The 14,636-nt window shown below is 33.1% G+C and overlaps 1 protein-coding gene and 1 long non-coding RNA gene across 4 annotated transcripts; one reads left to right on the top strand and one right to left on the bottom strand.

Annotated features, from left to right (window-relative positions):
- Positions 1–3,485: 3,485 nt before the first annotated feature.
- Positions 3,486–5,609, top strand: LOC123196218. The gene is made up of 2 exons (XR_006497638.1): positions 3,486–3,810; positions 4,087–5,609. It is a non-coding gene; the product is annotated as an uncharacterized LOC123196218 (long non-coding RNA).
- Positions 3,880–14,495, bottom strand: LOC123196217 (2,3-dimethylmalate lyase-like). 3 transcript variants are annotated; one of them, XM_044610147.1, is made up of 9 exons: positions 14,041–14,495; positions 12,361–12,572; positions 9,021–9,302; positions 8,247–8,369; positions 7,338–7,485; positions 6,734–6,948; positions 5,838–5,874; positions 5,595–5,745; positions 3,880–4,218 (listed from the first exon to the last, which is right to left on the bottom strand). In XM_044610147.1, exons 1-8 carry the CDS (start codon positions 14,360–14,362, stop codon positions 5,627–5,629), a joined length of 1,458 nt encoding a protein of 485 aa, XP_044466082.1. In that variant the 5' UTR covers positions 14,363–14,495; the 3' UTR covers positions 3,880–4,218; positions 5,595–5,626. The 3 variants fall into 3 exon arrangements, with proteins under 3 accessions (XP_044466082.1, XP_044466084.1, XP_044466083.1); XM_044610149.1 differs by having other exon boundaries at positions 3,880–4,137; XM_044610148.1 differs by lacking the exon at positions 3,880–4,218 and adding an exon at positions 5,124–5,462.
- Between the last annotated feature and the right edge of the window lie 141 nt (positions 14,496–14,636).

Below are 14,636 nucleotides of genomic sequence, written 5' to 3'. Positions count from 1 at the left end.
TTAAAATATGACCTATGTGTCCTTCCTTCCTTTAATTTTCTTAATGTACATTTTTTTCTCACCTTCCCTTTAAATGTATTTCCAGCTTTCTGATTTTATTGATGTAAAATTAGAATAGGAATTTTATTATTGATGTGATAAGATTTTTAGCAAAGAAATTTAATGTACTTGAAGACAGAGTGAAAGAAGACTTAAATATTTTTGAAGCCTCAAAATTTTGAAGAGTATGACCCTCAGGTTGACCTATTGATCCTTATGGGTTTGAAGGACTCAATTTTAGTTCGATCATGTATTGGAACATTTATCTTATGCTTAGTATACATGGTAGGTTTAATTTAACTAAATCTAAAGTGCACATGGTTAAAATTTATGAGACTGGTAATTTAACAAATCTCTTAATAATAATATCAAGTCAAAAATAACCCACTGCCTTTCATCACTATAGCCTCAATTAAATCTCTGCTTGTTGTGACCTCGTTTGCCTATGTGAAAGGTACATTGTTACCAGGTAAAAAATAGAGTATCCATTAGAAATTTCCTTAATAGTGATGGGTATGAATTAACTAATACACATGTGATTAACTAGAACTAGGAACAACCCATGTGAATGAAGCTCTACATTTTTTTATTTTTGGTAAGTAAAGTGTGTTTATAAACAAAAAAGCAATTCCAAACAATAGACTCGGAACAACCTAAGCTTCCCCTATTTGAGAGAACAAGATAGCAAAAATTGAACAAAGAATTTGCACCCCTATAGATGAAAAAACATTACCAAAGTTAGTGTCAACTTCTCTTAAACGTTTATCAAAGTACTTACAATGATAGGGTTTAAGAGGACATAATAAAAACACACCAATTACAATAGCTAATGTAATTTTCAGCATTTTTGAGGCCAAATCTGAAGCCAATAGAACTAATATGGAATCTATTCTAGAAAAACGTACTATAGGCAGAAAGGGATGGTTAATGGTAGGTCAAAATATACAGGGTGAAATGGTTGGCCAAAAAATTTACTTTGACTTTGTAAAGGGAAAGCTCAAGAGGTTTTCATCTCCTCCTTTTAAAATTACTTTCATGACTTCATTGAAAGGGTTTGGAGGACGCTTATGAGAAATAAATCTAGTAGAGAAAATAACACAGAGGTTTGGATGATAAAAGATTATGGAGTAAACAAATCATCGATTAAGTTGATAAACTTGTTGGGTATCCCACATTAGTTGTAAATTAAGTTGAATGTTGGTATAGAAGTGTAAATGAAAGTCTCACCATTAGCTAGTTTTTGGGGTGGGAGATTCTTAATATCACTTTTGTAGAGACCCAAGAAGTGATATCAAAGCCCCCCGATTCTAACTTTGGTAAAATCCCATCAACAAAAAACTGGGAGGATATTATTGGATCTATTATTAGGTGTTGATTGACCTAATTAAAGAGAGTTCGCATTAGGTTTTGTTGTGAGTGATATTCATTGACCTAGTTGAGGAGAGTATTATATTTAGATTTTGTGAGTGGTGTTAATTGGCCTAGTTGGGGGAGGTTATATTGAAGTTGTTCTAAGTGGTATCAGTTTGATGACCAAACATGTGATACGAGAGAGATATTTTTTTGGTGGTTGCACCTGTGTGGTGGGATCCATTAAATAAAATTAAAGGAAAAAAAAGGAATATTGAAATTTTTACAACCTAAACACTTTGTCTATACAAAATTACTACTTATTTTATTAACTAAACATTTATATCACAATGTCAATACAATACCACTATTACCCTTATCTTCAAACTTAAAAAAAAGAAAGCTCATCTGATTTTTAACTACAAATTAACTAGTTGTTTTATTAAAATCTTACATAAAACTTGTCTTAATTCAAGTGTTGATCTAAACCTCTTATAATCTTATCTATTTTTATTACACAATTAAAAACTTTAAAATTTCAGGTACGCAAACTTTGTGACTTTGTTGATAAATATTGTTTTTTTCAGTTAAATTAGTTAAAATACTGATAATTTAACTGAAAAAATTTATTAGATTAGGTGGAATGCATATTTTTAATATTTTATGATAAAATTAAGGCAAAAAAAACCCAACCGTAGAAGAAGAAAGAGTAGGCAAGACCCGAGGCGAGGTGCACTGGAGTTGCGCTATTACTTCTTCTCTTTCAACGTTTATTGCTTCTTGGTTAATTCTTCTCTCTCTCAGCATTTATTGTTTCTTTCTTTCTCTTTCTCTAGCATTTATTTACTTCTTGTTTAATTCTTCTCATAGAGCATTTATTGTTTCTTCTCTCCCTCGATTACGTTGCTTTATCGCTTTTTCTCTCAATTAGAGTGAAGCCACTTAAGCTATTGGAGTTATCAAGGTAAAAGTAGAAAGATCAAATTAAATGTCTTATCTATTAAGAAAAATAAGAATAGATCAGATATCAATTTTAATCCTTAAAAAATGGTCGAATGCTTGATTTCCACATAAAGCTTATCCTAATAACAATTTTCCACTCTTCACATCTGTTAGTATACTTATCCACTTGTCATCTTATTCCATGTTTGAAATTTATTAGATTTTATTATATATTAAGTGAAAAAAACAAAATCACCCTTTTATTATTTTTATTAAAGTTGAATAACAATTCCCCTTGGAAACTTTTATTAATTTTTCCACCCCCAATTAATAAAAAGTTATCAGTGACCAAATTGGAATTGCTCCACACAAACTAACACCACCACACTCCTACTAAACTACTGCCAACACCATATCACCCTACCACCATTGTTGTCATTCACAAGCTAATCTTGATGGGGCATCAAGGCGTGGAAGGAAAGCAAGGGTAAGATATAGAAATAAAAGAGGTCAATAAAAGATCCGAGGTAAAAGAGAGGTTGGGTGAAAAAAGAAAATAAAGAGAAAAATGATATTAATGACATTGAAGGCTAATGAAAAAAGGGTGATAGAGCGGAAAATATAAAAAAAATGTTGAAGGAATAAGCTAAGTGCAAGAGAATGATGTGGCACATACTATGGCAATCAAGGATGATGTGGCAGCTTATCTGGCAATGTGGCATGATGACATAGGCATGGATAATGATATGAAGCCACATAGAAAGCCTTATGCATGTGGAATAAGAATTCCTAATTGAGTAGAGTTTGGTTTAAATCAACTTTCCTTGTAGAAATTGGTTTAAAACAAATTTTCTAGTCCTATTTAGTTAATTAAGTATTTCATAAGTATTAGTTTACCTAATAATTTAAGAGTTCTATTTTAATTTAGGAAATAAAGAGCTTTTGTGATTTATTATTTAGGAAAATTCAATTTTATTTAGAATTCTATTAATATTATTTTATGAAGTCATGGTTTTTTAGAACTTAAAATTAATGAACATTCCTAATTATAGTTAAACTAGAGTCCTAATTTAATAAGTTATCTATTATAATAGTGTTAGGATTTTTATATTAATTAGGAGAGTCATTAACTTATATAAAGGGTTTAAGTTTTCACAATCAAATCAATTTAATTAATCAGTTCATCAACTATTAATAAAAATTTAGATATAAGTTTTATTTTAAGAATTGCTTAGCAAAAATTGCATTGAATTCTTGTTTATCTCTTCTTCTGTTAAACAATGTCAACCTTTTTGTGTCCCTGTGAACAATATCATAACCCCATCATTGTTTGCTTTGTGTCAAGTGGCATTAGAGCCTTGTCTAGAGATGTTTAGGCATAAAAAAGATATGGAGAGAAGTTTGTCAAACACACCTACTCAACTTGATGATTCACAGCACAAAAGAACCTTTCATAATGAGTGCACGGTTATTAGTAAGGTATGCAAACTCGTGATTGATAATTATAGTTGTGAAATTTTGTATCTAATAGATTGGTGGAGTGCTTCAAGCCAGAAACCATACCTTATCCTACTGCATATAGTATTGATTAGATTCAAACTAGTCTGAATATGAGAATAACAGAACAATGTAAGCTACCTTTATCTTTAGGGAAAACCTACAAATCTAAGATCCTTTATAACATAGTTGAGATGGATGTTTGTCATGTTCTTCTTCGACATCCATAACAATATGGTGTGGATGCTACATATGCAGGTCAAGACAATGCTTACTCTTTCATATTGAGGAAAAAGCAAATCATCGTACCTAACAAGGTTGAAGGAAACGCTCTAAAGCAAGAGGGAAGAGTCTTAATTTCCATACCATCAAAGGAGGATGAATTCAAACCTAGAATTGATAAAAAAAAGTCAAATAAGTGAAGGAAACTTCAAAAGAAAATAACATTCTCTTCAATCTAGATAGTGCTAAAATCAAAGAAGGTGATAAGATGATAGTTATAATTACTAATCAAGATGAAGAAATTGAGGCAAAAAAAGATATAAACTCGGCTCAAGCTTGGTGCAGTGTTCAACTCGAACAAATTGATCTCTATCTAAAGAAAAATTAGCTCATTTTCAAAATCAACATCTCATCAACATTGCTATACAAAAACTCGTCTCACTAACAATCTTTTTCTTCTCTAACAATTCTTCTTCTCCATTAAGTTTGTTTCTCTAACAATTGTTCAACAACTCAAACAAGATTATTCAATGGCTCAAGCAAGCTACACTCAAACTCGAGTTGGTCATTTTAGATTCAAGTGATGTTTAAATTGCCCCTTATTCAAATCTATACCCGTATCTAGAATTTCCCTTGAAACAAAATCGTCACCTCTACTTTATAGTACTTATATCAGACAAACAAAACTAAGTAAATCAATGAAAACCTTCGCAAAACTATAGGAACCCAAGAAAAAACTTTATTTGTAAGACTAAAGAAATCTCAAAGTAGTGCACGTAATCAATAACAGAAGGCTTAAAAAGATTGAAGACGATTTCATACAACTACTTCTTTGCTTATTATAAGTTAGGCAAAGCTTATCATGCTCCACATCAAGTAAAACAATTTGAGTTGAACAAGCAATTTAATCCAAACCCACATATAGGTGCCTGAATTTTGATATATTCATTCATAATCTCCAGTTGATGCCTTTGCATTTGCACTTTTTCAATTATCTGGTTAGCATTTATGTCATCAAAAATAAGTTATCAACGAAATAGAAATAATCAGGCATTATAGCACAACAGCAAGCGTTTATATTGTCTTCTTTTTGTTCTAGTATGCTCATTCTCATAAGCGGTAAGACTCACTATATCTTCTCATAACTGGGAACAGTCATTTACATTCTACTTTACATTTAAGCTCAAAAATTTGATAGTGAAAGCAAACATTGCAAATAAACAAGCCAAACCAGAGGGTTCCATAACATGCAATTATTCAATATACAATTCAATTGTCATTTTTATTTATTTTTAATAAAGTTTTAAGTATCAATTTCATGTAAGGATCATTTCTCTTGCTTTATTTTGCCCTGAAGTGAGGTTGGTTTTACAGTTTAACTCTCAAATGTGTGCTCGTACTTCAGGTCAATGCTGCAAAAGAATGGAGAAGCAGAGTTTCAAGGTAGTGATTCCCAGGATATTTAGTGTAGCAGCAAGTATCTTAGAGCTTAATTATGTAAATGGTCACAGATTTTTGCTTTATATTCGAAAAGGAAACCTTACCGTTGACTCGTAAAAGCTAACTGGTGTTGAATTCATTCAAGAAAGACCTGAATCCTGTCACCCATTGCATCATTAAAATCTAACAGCAGCTTTCCTCCAACTTCATCTGCTGCTTCATCCAAAAGTTCTTTGAGGTTTACACCCCCCAATGCTGTGTGACAAAATGAGAGTATTTTCAGTTAGTTACTCAAAAACTAATCCAAAGAAGACAGATTTTGAAAAAGTCTGCTCAATAAATTATACCTGGAACTATATTTGTGATTCCTTCCAAAAATCCAGCCTATTGAGGAATAAGTAACCAGAAACAAAAAGACAATAGTTACTCTTTCATAAACAAACTAGGGCAACATTATGGAAAAACTAGTGCTATCAATTATGGCACCTTGTACAGAAAGAAAGGTCATAGCATGTGTAATTATGTCTTTAACATACTGTATGAAGTAAGGCTTATGATAGGATGTATATTCATACATACTTCCATTGACAAAGTCAGATCTTGCAGGAGACTAGCCTCAGCTAAAATGTTGGGATTTTCGTGAATTTTGTCTTAACACAAGGTACACTTGAAAAAAAGGCTATTTGTTTAGCAAATGCTGTATTAGGATAAGAAAAAATAAAGGTTTTAGCCTGCTTTAAGAAAAAGTCCTGACTAGCCCCTAGAGACAAATCAAGCTTGTCCAGCATATCACAGAATTTTTTAGCTCAACATAGGTGAAAACTAAATAAAGCAAAAATTTAATCCTAAACTGAAGATTTTTCTTTTTCATAAAATAGAAAATTATAACCACCAAACAGTTAATTTCTAAGCATTAAGCATATTTCAGGATTTTGTTCAGACATAATATGCTTTGCCCCTACCAACATGGCTAAGTCCGAGTTAATGATATTTCATGAAGGCTCAAACTCAAATAAATAGTTGGACAAGTACATGCACTATCTTTCAAGTAATAAAAACGCAAAGTCAAGGTAAATTCTGAAGTACAATGTTGGCTGGGATAATCAGATTTAATTTCAGATAAGAAATGTAGTGGAAACATTGGTCAATTGGTTCAAAAGAAATATTCAACTATATTATAATAAAACTGATAGTAATAATAGGAGCACATAATGATGGTTATACTTGTCCATAGATCACTTACAGGAATTCTAACGTCGAGCCTCTCAAATCCATCTCTACCAGTTATTTTGATTCTCAGTGTCCGAGACCAGATCCCATTTAAGGGGCTCCTTGAACCATCTGCACCATAGTTATTCATTACTTCAGGAGTTATAACTTCAACAGCAGGATTTGAGAGACTTCGGCCACTCCTTGCTGTATCATCTTGAACCCTTGGTTGTCTACTGTATTGAGTAACTGCTCACTGACAACACATATATAATTACAAATCTAACAATGGCTCAGTCTTTTGTCAATGTTACTTGCGGCAAACAGGAGTGCTCAAAAAATTGTCAGATCTATATTTATGTAATAAAGAAGGCAGAATATGAATAAAATTCCAAGAACAAATAATCAATAAAAATTTAAAAGATAGACAACCTGACTCAGAATGGATAAATGACTCAGAGCTCAGTTATGTTCACAAAAAAAAAAAAAATGATCAACTTTATATGCTGATTAATATGTCATCCAAACTAATAAGGTTAAGATCCATATAAAGCTAGAAAGACTAGATTATCACGATCACATCAATAATTGACAGGACAAAGCTGGTGATTGAGATAAGAGTCCCAGATTGCACCCACCTTTCTCAGAAACTGAGCGACGAGTAGTGGCATACAGCTTCTCCTCTTCGTGATAAGCATTGAAACCTAAGAGTTCTTTCAGTTCTTCGAAAGATGGCATACTCCCTGGAGGAGGTATCCGGCCTCCTTTAATTGCAGCCAGTGCATCCTGAAAATGAGTCCTAATATTTGACTTAGCACCAAGCTATAGGATCCATATACTTATCATGGATTAAAAAATAAGCAATATTTAAAGTTAAATTTAGTATCAATTCCTTGGAGCAGATTCCAATGAAAGATTACATCATCTTAAAATTACAAGAAGACTAAGAATACAATGCACATATCGGCTAGTAATCACAAAATTCATTTATCTTCAGACTCAACCAATTTAACCAGCCACAAAATCACATGCTTAATGTACATATATCATTTTCCATTCACAGATGATGGAAATATCAAGGCAATAATCAACTGATAAACCAAATAATGCATGTGTGGTAAATAATAGCCAGAGGGTTTAACTGCAGGCTTTCAGGATTGGCTTAATGACCTTCACCTAATATCAACTGGACATAGCAATGAATTTAAGTCAAAATAATACAACCAGAATAAATAATCAGTTAACACTTAACAGTAACAGATTCTGCTATACAAAACAAAATAATCATCAGACAAAAGCCAAGAGAGAAACAATTGTATATTAAATTTATACAACTTAGAATCAAGTTGTCAAAATACAATCTCATTAACTAGGAAAAAAGAGTCATTCCATTTACTTGTGTGCACAATGAAAGAATTTTGACTAAATGATCATCCTCAATGAGTAACCTCAATCTCAGGCTTCCTATTTCTCTTTTTCAATTAAACATGATGCATCCTTGATGATTTGTTACTGTTTTATCCACAAGAACAGTGTACTAATCTGACCTGCATTGCTCGAATAGATACTCCTATCAAGGAAAGTGGGTAAATCACGAGTTTAAATCCAACCTCCTCAAGTTCAAGAGGGTTAAGAATTGGTGTTTTTCCTCCACCTTCAAGCATATTGGCCTGTCTAGGAATAAAGGAGAATTATCAGAAATGAAAACTGAATTTGAAATGAACTGATATATTTTCACTTTGGCATGAAATTATAAATATGCCAACATTATATGTAGAACAATGCAAGCTAAGCAAATGAAAGACAAAACTATTGGCAAAGGGAAGACTAAGACAAATTGGAAGCACATGACATCATGTCAGCGCTTATGACTAAGTTCATCCAAAATGAGAAAAATTGCTGATATTCTCATAGCAGTTCCAACTTCTCAAAATTCTGAGGTCTGTAATTTATAGTTACTAATCACAATAAATGCAACAAAAACAAACAAAAAAATAATTGAAACTTATAGGTAATTACAGTATGTGACTATCAACTGTCAGCAGAGACATAAAGTACAGGGGACAATATACCCTGCTTTCACCAAAAGAATCAAATGATATTTGTCAGATTATAAGCTGTGAATTTCACAACAACTAAAATGACAATCAAAAGGAACATAGCGTTAGCCTTTGTCCAAGATAATAATTGTTGTAAGACGTAACAATTTTTATATATGATTTGTTATATGAGCAAAAATTCAGTTCTTCAAAGATGCAAATAACATCATTTACACACTATTAAATTTCATATGATGTTATATCAAAACAAATGTATTGTACCAATTTGGGAACACGAGGAGAGATTTCACAGAATGCATTCATCTCTGCTTTCGAAGCTAGAGCATCAATGAAAAGAACATCAGCTCCAGCATCAGCAAAAGCCCTTGACCTCCAGAGTGCTTCCTCCAAAGACACTGCTTGACGAGAATCAGTCCGTGCCACAATAACGATGTCAGAGCCACTTTCTTTCCGAGCATCAATTGCTGCTTTTATTTGCATCACTGCTTCTTCTTTAGACACCACTTTCCTGCTACGTGTATGACCACATGCTTTTGGAGATACCTTGCAATGAACAAAAGCCCAATGAAGGTAAAGTTTAAGTTAATGTAGCCATGACACTGGTTACTAAATTAAAGAAATTGTGTATAATGATCAAATAAAAATACTCATCGAAACAATGATGAGGAAAAAATTGTAAATATTGTCCTAAACTCGTAAGAACAAGGTCATTAGAGCTATAAATCCATATAATTTCCATCTTCCTATCTAGTGGACACAAAGTCCTAATTGCCAAGCAATGTTGCAAAATGTTAGAGCCAAGGTTTATGTAACCCGCAAGGAAAGAAAGCACAGGTAGCACACAATGTACCAAGTGGTAGAAAAAAATGTGGGTTGTGTGTAAGCAGTTATGATGACATGAGCAAAAAGAAGAGGAGGAGAGAAAGGGGGAAATATGAAAACGTGCAGGATTAGTTATGTTATAGGCAGGTATAAAAGCGAAATTGCAGGAGGAAGGAGGCAGGAAGGAAAATCAGAAAGGAAGCATAGGCATAGGAGAATTTTGGGCTCTCGAGAACCAGGAGAATTGTGTTTTATGTTTTTTTTTTTTTCCGTTCTTCGTAAGAATTGTAATCATTTGGTATAAATATCCTAATTCCATTTCATTTTGTTTGAGTTTGGTTCTTTGAGAGTTTGGAGTTTTCGGGTTCTTAACAGTACCAATTTATTAGGAACTCAACAAATACCAAGAAAATAGATTGTTAGATGATCAAATTAACAGCAGAAAATGGTCAAAATAGACAATGAATTTGAATTGATTCAACCAACTTTACAATGGATGAGAGTTTGTTATTCTTTCCCACACATAACAGGAAAAAAAAAAAAAAAGAATGAACAATTTCCTCTTCTAGGTCTAGCTTTTGAGAGGCCAACTCTCTCACTCAATCAACCTAAGTTTGTTCAAACAAAACCCAATTTTTCTTGAGTAATTTTATGACAAAGATTTTCAAATTGGTTGATGCTACATTGAAATTCAGTTCGGTTTACAACCTCAGACGGATGGATAGACCGAAGTTGTGAATTGGAGTTTAGAGACTATCTTCGGTTTTTCTATTTCCAACAACCACAACAATGGCCCAAGGTGGCTCGCATGGACCATTTTCATAGCACTGTGAGCATGACTCCTTTTCAGGCAATCTATGGGCAAGATCCATCACCTCTACTCCAGTTAGTAGATGAAGAATGCAATATCAAAGAGGTCAATATGGTGATTAAGAAAATGAATCTCATTCTAGACAAACTTATGGCCAACCTTTCCAAAGCCCGTGATAGAATGTGGAGGTTCAGTGAGAGGGGCCAAAGAAAGGTGAGTTTTGACGTCGAGACTATGTATTTCCTCAGTTACAACCATATCGATTTCCCTCCTTAGCCTTCCGCCCTAACAAAAAGCTCAACTAAACCTCTGGCAAGTAAGGCCAGACGGTAAGTAACTACTCCCACATGCTAAATTATCTCATAAGGCCCATTTGTGGGGACAAATGGGCCTTATGAGATAATTTAGCATGTGGGAGTAGTTACTTACCATTTGGCCTTACCTGCCACTGTCAAGATTCGCCAAGTTTTTTGTGCCCAAATTAAAGAAACAAATCAGCTCCTCTATAATTAGTTAGCCACTACCGGATTGCTTAACTAAGGATATAGAGCTCCAAATGCACCCATCGGCTATGCTAGACTATCATGATTCTTCCGAAGGTGAGTTAGAACTTTTGATAAATTAGTTGCACTAATTAGATTAATAGAACTCCTAGGAACTTTATTATTGCTTTCATCATCTCTTCTTCACTTCCACCTTGAGGACAAAGTCCTACTGGATGGGCAGAGTAATATTAGAGCCAAGGTTTATGTAACCCACAAGAAAGAAAAGCACAAGGGGCACACCATGGACCAGGTGGTAGAGAAAAATATGGGGTGTGCATGAGTAGTTATGAAGAAATGGGCAGCGGTTTTCTGGCATGGGCAAGAGGATAAGGGAGGAGAGAAATGGGGAAACAAGGAAACATGCAAGAGTATTTATGCAATAGGTAGGTATAAAGGAAGAATTGTGGGAGGAAAGAGGCAGAGGGGAAATCAAAAAGGAAGCATAGGCATTGGAGAGTTTTGGCCTCTTGAAAGCTAGTAGAATACTGTTTTTTTATTTTTCGTTCTTTGTAAGCACTGTTATCATTTAGTATAAAGATCTCATTTCCATTCCATTTTGTTTGAGTTTGGTTGTTTCAGAGTTTGGAGTTTTCGGATCGTAACACAATCACTAGCATATTTATTAATGAATTTACAATAATTTTTATTTTAAAACAAGTAAAAGAATATGCAAAAGCATAATTAGAACATATTTTGAGAAATTTAAGGTCCTCTATTTTCTTAAAAAAAAAAAAATCTCAACAATAAGTATGAATTTCTTTGTGATCCAATCATTCTTGTGACTTGGAGGTAGATTCTTTCTATGAACTCACTCTTAAGGTTGTTTTCCCATTGCATTTTTTAAAATCCAAGGGAAGACCAATTTCTTTCAATTGGCTATTCTAGTTTCTATGCCTTTTTAGCTATTATAATCACTTTTTGAAATCCATTTTTTTCTGCCAAAGTTCAAAATCCAAAAAACATCCATTACTTGAATTACAACCCCAAAAATGTTTAAACCTAATTCCGCTAGTTCTCTCTCCACATGCTTACAGGCCCAAACAGGTCTGAGGCTTGTTTCTTAAAATCTAATCTGTTTCTAGTCATCCAAATGCTGAAACTTGACAGCCTAGACTTCTAAGTTCTAAATCGAATTTCAATATACTGGAACATTAAGTTTCCTTGAATTCTAACATAAAAGTATTACCTGTACAAGTCTCAAGCTTGAACCAGATAAATAACACTGTAAATATAAGGAAGGTTTGTAATTTTTTGAATAAACGTATCACAGATATAAAAACCCATTTGTGTTTCAAAAATATCTACAACGAATCAAATTGAAAAAAAATCCAAAGATAGCCATCTAACTTTAAAATAAAGCAGAAAAAATGGCTTAGCCAGTGTAACTATTCAGGAATCTTTTAAATTTTTATAAAATATGAACCTGATCTTCAAGAATGATTCCTGCAAAGCCAGCTCTGATAAATCCCTTGACAGTTCTCTTAACATTCATTGCATTACCATAACCATTCTGACCATCCCCTATAACAGGAATCGTCACAGCCTGGGTGATCAGCTGGCCCTGATCCACCATCTCTCCATAGGACAAAAATCCAGTGTCTGGCAAGGCCAGTCGAGCAGCAGATATAGAATATCCTAGTGGAATCATTTAATGACATTAACAAACTTGCTTGTCTATTGAGTGAGAAAATATGTGGCCAAAGTAATCAAAAATTCTTATTCATATGAAAAAGGTTAATTAGACTGCATCTACTTGCATAATTTTGACTGTCATCTTTGTATTAATCTTTTCCTTCTTTCAGGTTTCTTCAGATCTGCTACCTGATTTTTTGCTGTCTTCTTAGAGAAAAGAATGAGAACTAATAGTATTATATCCCCTCTACACATACCTTAACTTATACATCCTGCTAAACCCGATTGCTTAAAAATTTTGTTTTGATTTTAACCTGATACCTTGTAAGGAATCTCTAGAGATCAGTATAACAGATAATAGTCTGGGCCACAGAAAATAGAAACCATTCCAAGCCATACGACTAATTACTTTTGCATATTTGTCAGATATGATCAAGAACAACAAGAAACATCAGATCTATGTATGAGTCTGAATACATGCCACCACAAAACCATGCCTGGATTTTATCAAAAACAAAAAGGAAATTTGACCTTTCCCTGTCCCTATTCCTACTATTGAATCAAAGTAATGTGATCATGTGAATAAAAAACGAGTAGATAGATAAAATCACAATATTAGAAATAATAGAAATTTCTGATTATCGTCAACCAAAATCATACAAATTACAACACAATCCAGTAACTCTCAAAAGCAAAATCTATCAAAACCTCCTAACACACAATAAAATTTCATCAAGCATTTCAACTGTACATTAAAATAGTTGCATTTTAATATCGCAGCCCGAATTCCAAGTATTCAAATCAAAGAACTCCAAATAGACAGTCAAAAACACACAAAAAAAAAAAAAAATGTTTTTACAAACATAACTTCAAAACGTATATAATAGAAATCTGATGTTTCACAATGAAACCAAATCAGCCCAAGGATTAACAATCTCAAACTCAAGTATTTCAAGTCAATCAGTAAAATTGAAACAAGCCCACATCAAGCAATCTCACGTATCACCTAAAAAAATCCTTCTCGAAAAGCTTGGTCATGATTTTACAATGAAAGTAATAATCCGAAAAGAAGAACGATCTCAAACTCGAATACTTTCTTAAAAAGAAACAAACCGCCTTCATAAAATTTCGTTTTATTAATAAAAACAAGAAAACACATAACATAAGACTAGCGAAACAGCAAACGAATCCTCCTTCTCTATAAAGAACCTAATCATCTCCCATAAAAAAATTATTAACTCAGCATTCAAACTTATTACTTCATAATTAAACACACAGACACACACATCATGCAATCTAATTAACCATTAAAAAGAACACATGAAATAATAGATATAAAAATAAAATAAGTCTTTCCTACAAGCTTCACCAACCCAATTAAAAGCAAACAATTAGAAAAAAAGTGAAACTAAATATGCCGTGCAATCTCATTAATCAAATAAAAAACGAACATACAAAACACAAAATTTACCACTAGTGAAACAATAAAGAAAGCCGGCATCTTGAACGAGCTTAGCACTGAGAGCATCGAAACAAGCGGGTCCCTGATGAACACCTGGCAACTCAAGAATTTGCCGGAGTGTTTTGGCCGGAGAAACTCTCTCCGACGAACAAGCTACGATGGTTCTGTGATGGATTCCTGTCCTTACTTTGTTAAGCTTTTGAAATGGGGAGCTGGAGGGGAAGAAAAAAGACCGTTTCGGAGAAAAAAGAGGACCTTTAAATTTCAGAAAGGGTGATGGGTTAGAATCACAGGCATACAAATTTCTGGTTGGTGTAAGCGAAGAATTCATTGTTCGAGTTTTGAAGTTTGGAGTTTGAGTTTGCTAATGATTTTCGGTTAAGACTTGAGAGAAAGTGGAGTTTCGATGGAGTCGAGGGTGAAAATGAAAAGTTTTAGAAGTTTTTTTTGTTTTTTTTTTGAAAGCGATTTCCTTAGCGTTCATTATAAAAATACATTTTTTTATAATGTTCCTTTAATATTGTAATTTAATATTTTCAAAAATTATTAAAAACTTTCGAAATTATTAGATTTTTTAATAATATATTCGGATAAAATCATAAATG

The sequence above is a fragment of the Mangifera indica genome, chromosome 14 (genome assembly GCF_011075055.1).
Source record: "Mangifera indica cultivar Alphonso chromosome 14, CATAS_Mindica_2.1, whole genome shotgun sequence".
Lineage (NCBI taxonomy): Eukaryota > Viridiplantae > Streptophyta > Magnoliopsida > Sapindales > Anacardiaceae > Mangifera > Mangifera indica.
This window is presented reverse-complemented; position numbering and strand designations above follow the sequence as displayed.